Source organism: Schistocerca americana, chromosome 3 (genome assembly GCF_021461395.2).
Source record: "Schistocerca americana isolate TAMUIC-IGC-003095 chromosome 3, iqSchAmer2.1, whole genome shotgun sequence".
NCBI classification, from domain to species: Eukaryota; Metazoa; Arthropoda; class Insecta; order Orthoptera; family Acrididae; genus Schistocerca; species Schistocerca americana.
In genome coordinates this window covers 706607683-706621767 of record NC_060121.1, presented here as the reverse complement: position 1 = coordinate 706621767, position 14085 = coordinate 706607683, and the positions used below count along the sequence as shown (strand labels likewise).

The 14085-nt window shown below is 39.1% G+C and overlaps 1 protein-coding gene across 1 annotated transcript in view; it reads left to right on the top strand.

The window, feature by feature from the left end:
- The window catches only part of LOC124605329 (vacuolar protein sorting-associated protein 13D), a 552708-nt gene extending 548111 nt beyond the window's left edge, over positions 1-4597 (top strand). The window contains exon 67 of the mRNA XM_047136935.1: positions 3131-4597. Coding sequence (XP_046992891.1) covers positions 3131-3220 — 90 coding nt within the window. The 3' untranslated portion in view covers positions 3221-4597. The remainder of the gene's footprint in view (positions 1-3130) is intronic.
- The last annotated feature ends 9488 nt before the right edge of the window (positions 4598-14085 follow it).

Genomic DNA, 14085 nt, shown 5'->3' with positions numbered 1-14085 from the left:
TACACAAGAATGTTGAAGATTAGATGGGTAGATCACATAACTGATGAGAAGATACTGAACAGAATTATGGGGAAAACATCTGTGGCATAAATTGACTAAAAGAAGGTATCGGTTGATAGGACACATTCTGAGACATCAAGGGATTACCAACTTAGTGTTGGAGGGAAGTGTGGTCGGGTAAAAATCATAGGGGAAGACCAAGATATGAATACAGTAAGCAGCTACAGAAGGATGTTAGGTTGCAGTAGTTATTTGGAGATGAAGAACCCTGCACAGGATAGAGAGCTGCATCAAACCAGTCCTTGGACTGCAGACAACAATAACAACACCAAGACCATTGAGGAACTGTATATATTATTTTGTATTTTAATCCACTTCATGACTTGAAGTAACAAGAAAACAAGATTACTTACCGAAGTTGTACTTTTCAATTCAATGAAGATTTTTTGCTGTGCTCTCCTTAAGCTAATTTCAGCTTTGTTCAGATTTTCATTATTTAGCAAGAATTTGACTTCATTCAAATCTGGACTGAAACACTCATATCTTTTGTAGCAAGTTTCTGTCATAGCTTTTGAACTATGGGATGTCTTTTCGCATCCCTCATGACTTTTCTTGCCATACACTTTTCTAACACACATTGTACAATACTTTTGAATTTTATCCATTATTACTGCACATTTTCATCTACAGAGATGAACGTTTCATATTGACTGTTCATATAATTTGTTTCTTGTCACACTTTCCAAGCAAGAAATATTTTCTATCTTTCTTAACATCCCTTTTTATGCTGCAATAGCCTTATCATTATATAGCACATTCTATAGCATATAAGTTTCAGTATCTCCATATTATCATATTGCAGGATCAGAAAATTTACCTGTGGTAGTCTCCAAGTTTTTTCTGAAATATCCTGCGGCTACATCATCTCGTTATCATTCTTGATTTCCTTTGATGCTTTCCTTCACCAAGATTATTTCTCATTTGGCACCTGTAAACCCCATTAGATATTATGGCAATCTTTACAGCACCAGTTTCTGTGATATGTGGTCCAAGTGGAATTTAAGAATTTCCTGATATTCCCTTCTGGTGTGGGCCAGCTCTGTTTTTCTAGTATTAATATTCAGCAAGCTTATTTGTTTTGTTAAAGATTTCAGAATTATGGAAAATCCAGGATGTAATGTAACAGTATTATAAAAAGGAAAGTTGCCACTCACCATATAGTGGAGATTCTGAGTTGCAGATAGGCACAGTGTAAAGACTGTCACAAATAAAGCTTTCAGCCCATAAGGCTTTCATCAGAAAAGACCCCCCTCCCACCCACCAAACACACACACACACACACACACACACACACACACACACACACACACACACACACGTGACTGCAGTCTTGGTCTTGGGCAACTGTAAGAACATTGTGAGTAGCAGCACCAGTGCATAATGGGAATGGCGACTGGGTGGAGGTAAAGAGGAGGCTGGGGTGGGGAGGAGAAGGTATAGTAGGGTAAATGGACACCACAGTGCTGTTGGCGAGTGCACAGGGACGCTATGGAGAGAGGGTAGGGCAGCTATGTGCAGTCGGGAGGTTAAAGGAGTGCACGGTGGTGGTGAGGAGGGGGGTGAGGGGGCGGGGGGGGGGGGGGGGGGGTGAGGGAGGATTAATGGAAAAGGAGAGAAGTAAAAAAACACAGTGCGATGGTGGAATGAAGGTTATGTAGTGCTGGAATAGGAGCAGGGAAGGTGCTGGATGGGTAAGGACAATGACTAACGAAGGTTGAGGCCAGGAGGTTTAAGATATGTAGGATATATTGCAGAGAAGTTCCCACCTGCGCAGTTCAGAAAAACTGGTGTTGATGGGAAGGGTCCATATGACACAGGCTGTCATTGAAATGAAGGATGTCTAGTTGGGCAGCATGCTCATGAACAGGGTGGTCCACGTGTTTCTTGGCCACAGATTGTTGGTGGCCATTCATGTGGGCAGACAGCTTGTTGGTTGTCATGTCCACATAGAATGCAGCACAGTGGTTGCAGCTGAGCTTGTAGATCACATGACTAGTTTTACAGTTATCCCTGCCTTTGATGGGATAGGTGATGTTTGCGGCTGGACTGGAGTAGGTGGTGGTGGGAGGATGTATGGGACAGGTCTTGCATCTAGGTGTATTACAGGGGTATGAGCCATGAGGTAAGGGGTTGGGAGCAGAGGTTTTGTAGGGATGGATGAGTGTATTGTGTAGGTTCGCTGGATGGCAGAATACCACTGTGGGAAGTGTGGGAAAGATAGTAGGCAGGACATTTATCATTACAGGGCACAACGAGAGGTAGTCAAAACCCTGGCAAAGAATGTAATTCAGTTGCTCCAGTCCTGGGTGGTACTGAGTTATGAGCGGAATCCTCTGTGGCCGGACGGTGGTACTTTGGGAAATGGTGGGAGACAGGAGAGACAAAGCATGGGAGGTTTGTTTTTGTGCAACCTTGTACTAAACCAACCTTCCCCCGAACTAATAAACATAACAATAGGGAACAAGCAGTTTATGGGTAAGTTGTTGCAATCCCTCAGAAAATGTAGCATCCAAGATTGGCCACAAAACAAACAAAACCAGTGCTGCAAATACATGTATTTACCAAATATATTCAGTTAGTGGTGACCACTTCAAATCTGGACCCTTTTCTGTCTGCACATGTCTGTATCCCTCTACTGGAATATTCCTCAGGATATTTCCATGGTAGAATTAACTGTGTTTTGGACAGTGTTCACCCACCCAAGGACACCAGAACAATTCTGAAAACTACCCCAACAGATAGATTGAAACATTGAGTATTTTAGAATTTTAAGGAATAATGTGATGTGGCCTAAAAATTCAGAAGATTTTACCATAAAAGTAAAAAAAAAAAAAAAAAAGTTTGTTAAAGTGGGGTAGAAAGAAATCCAACTGAAATCCAGTTCATCTGATGGAGTGAAGCAACTGTCAGTTTGCAGAAACAGTCATCTTTCTAGAAATAATTTTAGGTCTGATCCAAAAGTACCACTTCAACAGTGTTTATTGAGCATATAACTGTTACATTTCTTCTTCTCAGTTTCTACTGTTTTTCTTTGCTTCATTAATGATTTTGCTCAAAACTCTCTTTACAGGTATCACATCACATAAATTATGCAAAGGGATTGTTTGAAGAGCGGCGGAACACACTTGTATCTCTAGGTTATGATATTTTAGAAGACTGAATGTATAGTACATAAGTAATGATATGGACCATTCTAGGTGCTAAATGCGCACATCAGTGCACACTATTCAAAGAACAAAAGTACCTGTTATTTTTGTAAACCATCTGTGTGGAATTATGTTGTGCTCAAAAGATGTTAATAATCCTCATTTTGTCCTACAAGTATAACTCATTTTTGTAAATATATGTATGCTGTAAAAAGTTATTTTATATTTGTAACAAAATTGTATTCATTTGCATTAAATATAACTCTATACATGTAAGTGTTGTAAAAGGCTGTACATGATGAAACAAAAAAAGCAATGAAATGTACTATGTAGAATAATTGTGAAGAGTGCAGTCTGGTCTAATTTGTGCATCTTTATAATAAATGTTCCTAGGGGGCAGACATGTTACCTAGTTTTGATACATTCTGTTTTCTGTGTATATTTTTTGCCTTTCCACTAAACTGCGAATGTTGATGGAAAAATGCTATATAAATGATGCTATATCCAGCTTGTATATCAACATCTTATTTATATCACTGCTGTTATTGACTCTTTTGTAGCTTTGTTTCATGTTAACATCTGAAAATTGCTTGCAATTCTGCCTTCAAAACATCTTTCATGTTCATTTCATCACCACAGCAGTATTTTAATATTTCAGAGTAGCTTTTTTGCAAAATTTAGTGAAGGTAACCATTATTTATAACAGGGTTTAATAGATAAACATATATTTTTGATAGTGTTGTAAATTAATATTGTGTCACATGTGTCAGAATAGGTAACATTCAAATGTAAAACATATTTTAATTTTGTGATGTATTATGACCCACAGTACCTGCTGTTTTCCGTTAAGGATGGCCTGTTATCTTTCTCTCCTTAACTGGGATCAGGCACTCAAAACTGTTGTATTGTAATTAAAATAAATGTTTCACTAATTTAGTTTAATTTATTTAGTAAGCTTTTCCAGCAGATAAATGGTTGTGTTGTAAGAGTGCTTTGTTTTTGTTGTGTAGTAATCGGTGCTAATATGAACAAGTGTTCACAATTCATGATGTGTACTTCGCAGTTTTGCACATTGTATTTTATTTATCTGTAGTAGCCTTATTTAATAAATGTTAATCATAATTTGTACATTCTTCAGATTATTTTAAATAAATACCCCTCATCGAATGAAGTTAGTAGTAGGTAATTTGTTTCACTAACTCATGATAATGATGCTGTACTAACAGTTCCTACTTATCCCTCAAGTTTGTCATGTTGGTTTTTTCCTATGGCTAGCCAGATGTTATCATTTCATAACATATACTCCTAAGCAACTGCAAGGGGGGGGGGAATCCATATGTGCTGCTCCTTCAGCATTTTAACTTTAACATTATACTGAAAGATCTTGGGGAAAAGTGAGTGCTTTTTGTTGACTGGACAGAAATTACTATTGGAACTGATGCATTGCACCCCCCCCCCCCCTCCCAAAAAAAAATGAGAGAAGAGAAAAGAAATCCTGACATACATAGAACTAATATACAAACTATCTTTGGTATTAGTGTAATGAACTGCCAGTGTTCACACCAGTTATCTGATTCCTTATTTTTCAAGCACAAAGTGCAATGCTACAAAGTACAGGCAACACAAAGTGGAATAATGTACCGTATAAGAAATATTTAAATAATAGTGATTCTTATGGGAGAGGGGCCAATCAGAAGCAAATACCTGAAGAAACCAGAAACAATCTGGCATATGACTGATGGAATAAAAACAAAAGTACTTTAATCAGCTCAACATTCATAACTAAACTAGTCTGATGAAATAATGAATATATTTGCTACCATTGTTCTGTAGAAGCCGTTTGATTTGTACTTCATATTGTGTAATACATTGTTATGGATTGTTAATTGCTGTTTAATGTGTAAGACTGAGCTTGAATCCTCTGTGTTCTGAGAGGTCAGATTGTAGATAACCTAACACTGTGTTTTAATGGGTATCGTACAGAAAATTCTGTGTATGTAGAATGTCTGACAAATTTAACTGAAGCATTGCAAGGTAATATAAATAAATGTTCACTTAGAAATCAGTTCTTAAGAATCTGTTGTTGTTTATGGCAAGAAGGAGTATGTTGTACAATTGGATAATGTATGCAGCTGATTATAATATACATTGATTATGTTAACAAATTGATTTGTTACTAGCAAAATAAATTTTTGTCATTGGCATGCTGGAAACAGTTTAAAATGATTAAATTTCCTTTAGTATTCAACATCATCAGTGAAATTTCAGAAACAAATATCATGGAGGTGAAAAACAAGATTAAAAAATGCAGCTGACTGTTAAGTGAATGGTCCATAGACACAGGTAACAGATTAGAAAGTTGTACTTTTGAGTCCATACTCTTTTTTCTAGTCTCAGAAAACACTGACTCTCCCCTTTGCAGCAAAACTTGGTTTATAAGTGGTTATCCTGATGGAGGACATAGGGTATGGGAACATGTGCAGGTGTAAGAGGGGACTGTGAAGCATTGGGAGGCAGGTGACTCAGCAGTAGTTGTAAAACATTACTATCATTAACAACAGAATCCTCTCTTGCTCTCCACAACTCAAGTATCACAAATATGACACATTTAATTAATGACATCATGAAACTACTGAATGCTCATATTCATGATGATGATTTATTTGTGCAATTAATGGACATGAAGACAGAATGAAAACATGGGGAAACATCATAATGCCAGGTTTAAGCAAAAATAGTGGTACGAAAATGGTCTTCAAATTGTTATAAAAAATCTAAAATATTAGTATGTAGTTAAGTAAATTTTTATGCAGAAAAGTTTGCCACTAGTTGCAGTTTGGTAATAGTCATTTGTGCAGAAAGACAGTAAGTTGTCCAGATGGAAGTGAATTGTCATGAGTAAGATCATCTCTTTCTTGATCTCTACACTGTTTGATTCATTATCAGAAAGCAACTGTATACCCATGTCAAACACTGGTGCTTTTTGGTTTCACATAGACTGATGAGTGCACACTTCAGAACAGTTTAGTGTTTATTTCCTAATGAAACAGTGCAACTGTGACAGAGGACAAAAGACATTGATTGTTTATTTCATAATGAAAGAGCATAGCCATGAGAGAAGACAAACAATTAGCAATTATTAAATGTATGTGTTCTTGCTTATGCCTATTCCAATATTTACACTGGTGTTTACATGTAGGATATCTCAAGTAAATTGTGTCCTGTGAGTACCTCGGGACGATAAGTGCAGGTCCCCTATCACAATAATACAGAACGTAGAGAACAATGAAAAACTTTGATGCTTTGCCTGATGGAGCAATAGGGTGAGTCCAAAACAAATGTCTGGTTACCTATTTTGCAGTGAATCATACAGTAGGAAGTTTGCAGAATGTCTACAGCAACACACAATCTATGCTAGGGAAAGTTTATCATTTTCTTAAAGTGTGATTACTCTACAGAAGGCGTTACAAAAAGTTGTATTAAATCATATGACTGCCTATATTAAATAAAGGTTAACATTGCTGAACAGTAACACAGACACCACAGTTATGGTCACTCATAGTTTCAGATTTTCACTCCATTGGACATAATAGCATGGATCCCACTGAGATTTATAAAACCACTTGAGATGTTGTTTGGATAAACAAGCAGCAAAAGCAAGAGGTGTGTTGCTGTAACATCACTGCATCGAAAGGATTGCATCAGGTTGGGAACCATATAACATTTCGTTATTTTTATTCAATCAGTTTCTTCCTGTTGGGTATTCCACAAGGGTCAAATCTTAGCCCATTATTTCTCATGTTCTGTACAAATTGCATAAATACTACGCACACTACACTTTATGCAGATGATTAACACCACTGATTTTAAATTCAAAACACATATGTTTACAACAAATTGAGATTCGGAATACATGTAAGAAGTAAAAGTATGAAGACAAATGTATCAAAACTACAGATTATGCTAAATGTCCTGGTGGTGTTGTAAATGAAAATTTCAAATGGGCAAATCGTGGTGATGCTACTATAAAATAGTTCAACAATCTTGTTAATGAACAATGTAAATAAATTAGGTGTTAAAGGGCTGTTATAAAGCACAGCTCATATTAGTTGTCAGGCAGCTGGCAATCTTGTTTGTAAATCGACGCACTTAGAGAGGTTTCTTAGAACAAAGCAGGCAGAACTCAGATTATTTGGTTAATGTATCCATGTGCAGGTCCCACCTCAATTTATTGTCCATCTAAGTGCCCAGAAACTTCACACATGGAGCCTCTTGGAGTGTACACCCATTGATCACTACTCCTGACATTTGTGAGACATTTTTATTTGTTCTTAACTTGCTAATATTAGTTTTTGTAAGATTAAGAACTAAGCTATGAACTAGGAGTGTGTGTGTTCCATTATTCTCATGTCTATATCTGGAATGTATATATTTGGACTCTTTTTATCAACACACTTAAGTCAACAACAAACACTGCTGGTTGTGAAGTGCTCTCCATTGTCTTAGGTAAATCATTTATATAGGTCAGAACAGGAGCAAGCACCCCAAGCAGTGACTTGTGTTGCTTGGATCTTAAATTGGCCCTGCTTAATCCTGTCATATTGTCAAGCTGTAACAACAATATAAAGTCAAAATCCAAACACAGGTTGGTGTCGATGAAGTACACAGCACATAGCACTGAAACAAGTTAATTACAGACACCATCATACTGACAGAACAGAATTGCCTCCTGGATGGAGAGTGGTGTTTTATGTTGACTTAGTTTCCAAGATGAGTTTAGTTTCCACCAAGAATTTTATCTCCAAAGAGAATTTAATATTCAAGAAAAATTTTATTTCTTAAGAAGATTTTTTATTAGGTTTTTATTGTTTTGTGATTATTCAGTTGTAGAACCTTGATTTGATTGTATTACACCTCATTACTCACACAGCCAGATAGAGAAACATAATGAAAAGAAAGTGATTTTGGCCAAGTGCTAACTCTGATGAGGTGATTTGTGGAGAGAGAGTTTAGAACAGGAGGGATGAGGTTTCTATGCTTGTAAAGCCACAGTCCAAATTATAATGCTCTGCCTAATGGTTTGCCTTTGAGAGCCAGGTAAATCATCAGTCTTGCCACAGTAGGAGCATATAAACTCTCTTGCACTTGTGGCCAAGAGTAGCCTACATAGGAACTACAAAAAGAAATATTAGCACATGCCTTAAAGAACACAAGAGCGGTTGCCTGGGCAAGACGGACAAATCAGCAGCGGCATATCATGCATTATAGGACATGGAAACCACAAGTTTGTTTTTCTGACACTGTGGTTTTACCATAATCTATTAATTATTATGATAGTATGTTGGCCTACAGAGAGGCCATTGATATTCAGAAGTACAAAAACAGTTTTAACAGAAAAGAAAAAGGATTGAAATTAGACAAGTTAAGGGCCTTAATGCTAAATAACACAAACGGCACCAACTCTTCCTCACTACAAGTACCATGGCATACGTCGTCGCGACTCTTCGATCTTGGGAAGTGGTCTGATGGCACCACGAACCGCCCTTTGCTTGGATACATATATACCAGTGGTTGTCAAAGGCCACAAATGGCCTGAATCAAGCGATCGTGCGGTCAGCGATTCTCAGTCGTATCCACTAACAAACAGCCGAATCCAAAAAGTCGGCTAATATTAAGATCTTCATAAGAGTTTATTTTTCTTGCTCAGTTACAAACAAAAATTCTTACAGAGACAATAATATTTTGAGATTCACTTAACTTTAATTGATATTGGTGAATTCAGTCATGGGATGCATGAAGCTTGCTGCTTATGTCAGGTGGAGAGTGCTAAGTAGCACAGCCACTCCGGGGCTTATAGCAGTGAGAGAGAAAAGACTTTATTGTTCGTCCTCCAATACCGACAACTAACGAATGTGTGCAACTAGCACCCGTCAGCAGCTATGATATAAATGGAAGTAATATGAATTCATAGATGCACATAATAGATGCAGTCATCATTAAATTAGGTACATGTATGTAGCAAGTAATACGAAACCAACTTACGGCTGGTGTAATACCATGCAATGATTAAAAGAGAAATGACATCCAAAAAATTTATTAAACCTTTGTGATCATGTCTCCTATAGCATTTGCTATTATTAATACAACATACTAATTTATATATGAAGGTGGTTTGGAAAATTCTCAGAGTCACGACGAGAGGTCATCGCTAGCGCAACGAGTTGTTCATGTGATATTCATTGAACTGTTGCCTGGAAACATGTACAAAGTCAGTGCTCTTGGAAGAGAGCTGTGGTGGTGACACGGCTCAATTGTTGTTCCCGCATAGTGATTTGCCAAGATGGAAAAAATTTAGATTCGAACAGTGATTAAGTACTTCGTAAAGAATGGTATGAAAGCAAAGGACATTCATGCTGGTTTCTAGATTTCACTGGGAGACTCGGCTCCTTCATATTAAACTGTTGCGAAGTGGACAGACGAATTTAAATTTGGTCGTGAGAGCTTAGATGATGATTCGCACAGTGGTTGACCAAGATGTGTCACTACTCCAGAAATCATTGCAAGAGTGCACAAAATGATCATGGAGGATCGCTGATAGAATGTGTGTGAAATTGCTAACGCTTGTCTGATATCATCTGAAAGTGTATATCATATTTTAACTGTAGAACTAAAAATGAAAAAAATTATCTGCAAGATGGGTACCACGACTCTTGATGCTGGCTCAAAAATGCATGAGAATGGACATATTGGAACAATGTTTGGTCAGTTTTAGGAGAAATGAACACAGATGAAATTTGGGTGCACTAGTATACCCCACAGACAAGACAACAATCAAAGCAGTGGACCCATGCTGATTCTCCGCCACCAAAGAAAGCAAACACAATTCCTTCGGTGGGAAAGGTCATGGCATCAGTGTTCTGGGATGCGAAGGGGATTCTGTTTGTATGTTATCTCCCCATTGGGTAGGCAATTACTGGAGAAAACTAAGTTAACATCCTGGACAAAGTTCAACAAAAGATACGCGAAAAAAGCCAGATTTAGAAAGGAATAAAGTCATCTTTCATAATGACAATGCGCGCCTGCACACATGTGCCGTCGCCATGGCAAAATTACCCGAACTAAGGTACGAATTGTTGCCACACCTGCCTTATTCACCTGATATGGCTCCATCAGGCTTCCATCTCTTCCCAAAACTGAAAATTTTTCTTGGTGGATGAAGATTCACTTCAAACTAAGAACTGATAGCCGTAGTTGACAACTGGTTTTGCCGAGTGGTTCTAGGCACTTCATTCCGGAACTCTGCTGCTGCTACGGTTGCAGGTTCGAATCTTGCCTCAGGCATGGATGTGCATGGTGTCCTTAGGTTAGTTAGGTTTCAGTAGTTCTAAGTCTAGGAGACTGATGACCTCAAATGTTAAGTCCCATAGTGCTTAGAGCCATTTTTTTGACAACTAGTTTGCGGGCCTGGAAGAAACGCATTTTCGAAATGGGATCAAGGCACTGGAAATCGTTGGACCAAGTGCGTTTTTTCTATTCCGTTCCGAAAACTTTTCAAGCTACCCTCCTAAATTACCAATTAATAGTAAGCTCGATAGGGGGAGGTGTGGTAAAGTGATCGGGTCGGGAAAAGTGACCATTTCACATTTTTTTACCCTGAACAGTGATGCTGCCTATCGAGAAATGGTCAGAATAGTTGTAATACATATCACCCCGCTGTCAGTGAGACTGACAGAGAAAGATTGTTCCGTTATATTTTACATTACTGGCCATTAAAATTGCTACACCAAGAAGATATGCAGATGATAACGGGTATTCATTGGACAAATATACTAGAACTGACATGTGATTACTCTTTAACGCAATTTGGGTGCATAGATCACGAGAAATCAGTAAACCATAACAACCACCTCTGGCCTAACGATGGCCTTGATACGCCTGGGCATTAAGTCAAACAGAGCTTGGATGGGGTGTACAGGTACAGCTGCCCATGCAGCTTCAACACGATACCCCAGTTCATCAAGAGTAGTGACTGGTGTATTGTGACGAGCCAGTTGCTTGGCCACCATTAACCAGACTTTTCAACTGGTGAGAGATCTGGAGAATGTGCTGGCCAGGGCAGCAGTCAAACATTTTCTGTATCCAGAAAGGCCCATACAGAACCTGAAACATGCGGTCGTGCATTATAATGCTGAAATGTAGGGTTTCACAGGGATCGAATGAAGGGTGGAGCCACGGGTCATAACACATCTGAAATGTAACGTCCACTGTTCAAAGGGCCGTTAATGCAAACAAGAGGTGACTGAGACGTGTAACAATGGCACCCCATACCATCACACCGGGTGATACGCCAGTATGGCGACGACTAATACACACTTCCAATGTGCATTCATCGTGCTGTCGCCAAACACGGATGCGACTATCATGATAGTCCATGCTGCTGCAAACATCGTCGAACTGTTCGTGCAGATGTTTGTTGTCTTGCAAACGTCCTCATCAGTTGACTCTGGGATCGAGACGTGGCTGCACGATCCGTTACAGCCATGCGGATAAGATGCCTGTCATCTCGACTGCTAGTGATACGAGGCCGTTGGGATCCAGCTCGGCGCTCCGTATTACCCTCCTGAACACATCGATTCCATATTCTACCAATAGTCACTGGATCTCGACCAACGCGAGTAGCAATGTCGCGATACGATAAACCGCAATCGCGATAGGTTACAATCCGACCTTTATTAAAGTCGGAAACGTGATAGTATGCATTTCTCCTCCTTACACAAGGCATCACAGCAACGTTTCACCAGGCAATGCCGGTCAACTGATGTCTGTGTGTGAGAAATCGGTTGGAAACTTTACTCATGTCAGCATGTTGTAGGTGTCGCCACCGGCGCCAACCTTCTGTTAATGCTCTGAAAAGCTAATCATTTGCATATCGCAGCATCTTCTTCCTGTCGGTTAAATTTCGCGTCTGTAGCACGTCATCTTGATGGTGTAGCAATTTTAATGGCCAGTAGTGTAGTTAAAGCTTTTTTGTTTTGTTTTTGAGTCGTCTGATGTAAGACAATCATTTATATTATTCTTGTTACCTCACTTGTATGGAAACTAATAATTTTTGTACAATACCAGTATTTGAACGTCTTTTGGCCTTCAAATATAGCTCCTTGTTATTTGTTTCAGTTTGATAGTTTCTTCCGTGAATCACAAATGCCTACATGGTGTCCGATCGGGAGAAGTGACCACACTATGGGATGAATGACCAAGGTGATCACCCCAATAAGAATTGGTTACTTCCCAAAACCAAGCACAATATGACAGATAAAACTGAATACTAAAACCTGCTATACTGAAAGCTATCATCCACAATTCTAACCTTTCGTGGCACTTTTGAACTGACTAACTTATATAATTTAAAACCATCTCTGTTCTATTATTTTGGCATAATACAAAAGTCCGATTCAAAACAATCTGCTGCAGACGTTTGGTATTCTTTCAGAAAATAGAGAATGACGATGCCAAGACAATGTGCCTGGAAATCACAAAAACATTGGATCTTATTATGATGGCACTGGCCACAGTACCCGCTTAGATATGGAAAATTGGTCACTATGTAAGCTTTCAGAAAAGTGCAAGTTGTTCCAATATATTATTTTCTTTTTCACTTAAAAATATTTGGTGTGATACCTTATAATATGAGTATTGGAACGATGTTCGTACCATACCAAAGTACCGTTATCCAGGATGACAGCGATAACATTGTCCTAGAAGGCAGCTTGACGTCAATCAAGATAGCGGTTATGACGTTATTCAGAATTTTGGCAGGAAAGTGCAACGCCCACCTCCACCCCATCCCCTCCCAAAATGGCGCGACGTTTAAATTCCAACATGATAATGCACCACAACGCAAAGAAAATGGCGGTAAAAGTACTTGTCTTTATTATTTAATCAATTTCAAGTAGATCTGTTCGCCACCAGGTCTGGACTCCAACTGGGTTAGTTCGTATCGGTGCCACCAGAGGGTATTCTCCTGACGTCAGGTGATGATGCAGGCACTGTCATTCAAGCTGGCTCCACCCAGTGTGTTCACCATGAGCTCCAGAGCCCAACTGACTTAGTTGATATTGTGTCCACCAGACGGAGCTACACTGACATCAGGTGATGACATAAGGTCGTCTGCTTCTCTCTCGTGCCCCGTCAGTGGCCCGCGAGTGAACGACCGCTGATGCCACAGCCTCAAGCCCGCACCCTTATACTCACGGTGGACATAGTCTTTTGTAAATATACTAACGAATTTAACTGAACACAAATGACACCAACGCCACGCATCTAACCTGTCAATTACCAAGGTACTTAATTCCAGTTCAATTTTAATCATATCGGTTCAACATGCTATCATAGTTATTCTCTACGCCCCCCAACAGAGAAACATTACGAACTATAAATATCTCACCCCCATTTAGAAGTCAACTAGGCACCGATGCTTGCGCAATGACGTACAGCTGCACTGCGATCCAGCACAGAGAAAGAGATTTCACATTACACTCCCAGAATAGCGCAGTGTGCAGCCAGCCAGGCATTCCTAGCGGTATACACAGTCCCTTTGCGTATTTTTCACCTCAAACTGCTGCTGCTACTACCTCCTGTGTCTTACGGCGGAAACCATAACACGCCACACATCTGCTGATTTTTAAATAAAAGATACTTACAACATAAGCAAACTGAAGACTTTTACGACGTTGGCGTAGGTCTCCAAACTATAGTCTGAATGTCATTCATGAGCTCTACATTTAGACTCGTCTCTCACACTGACGGAATAGCTGATGACTATGCATTCCGCTTTCGACTCATTCCTCATATTGCACTCATGTCTCACTGTTTCGCTGCT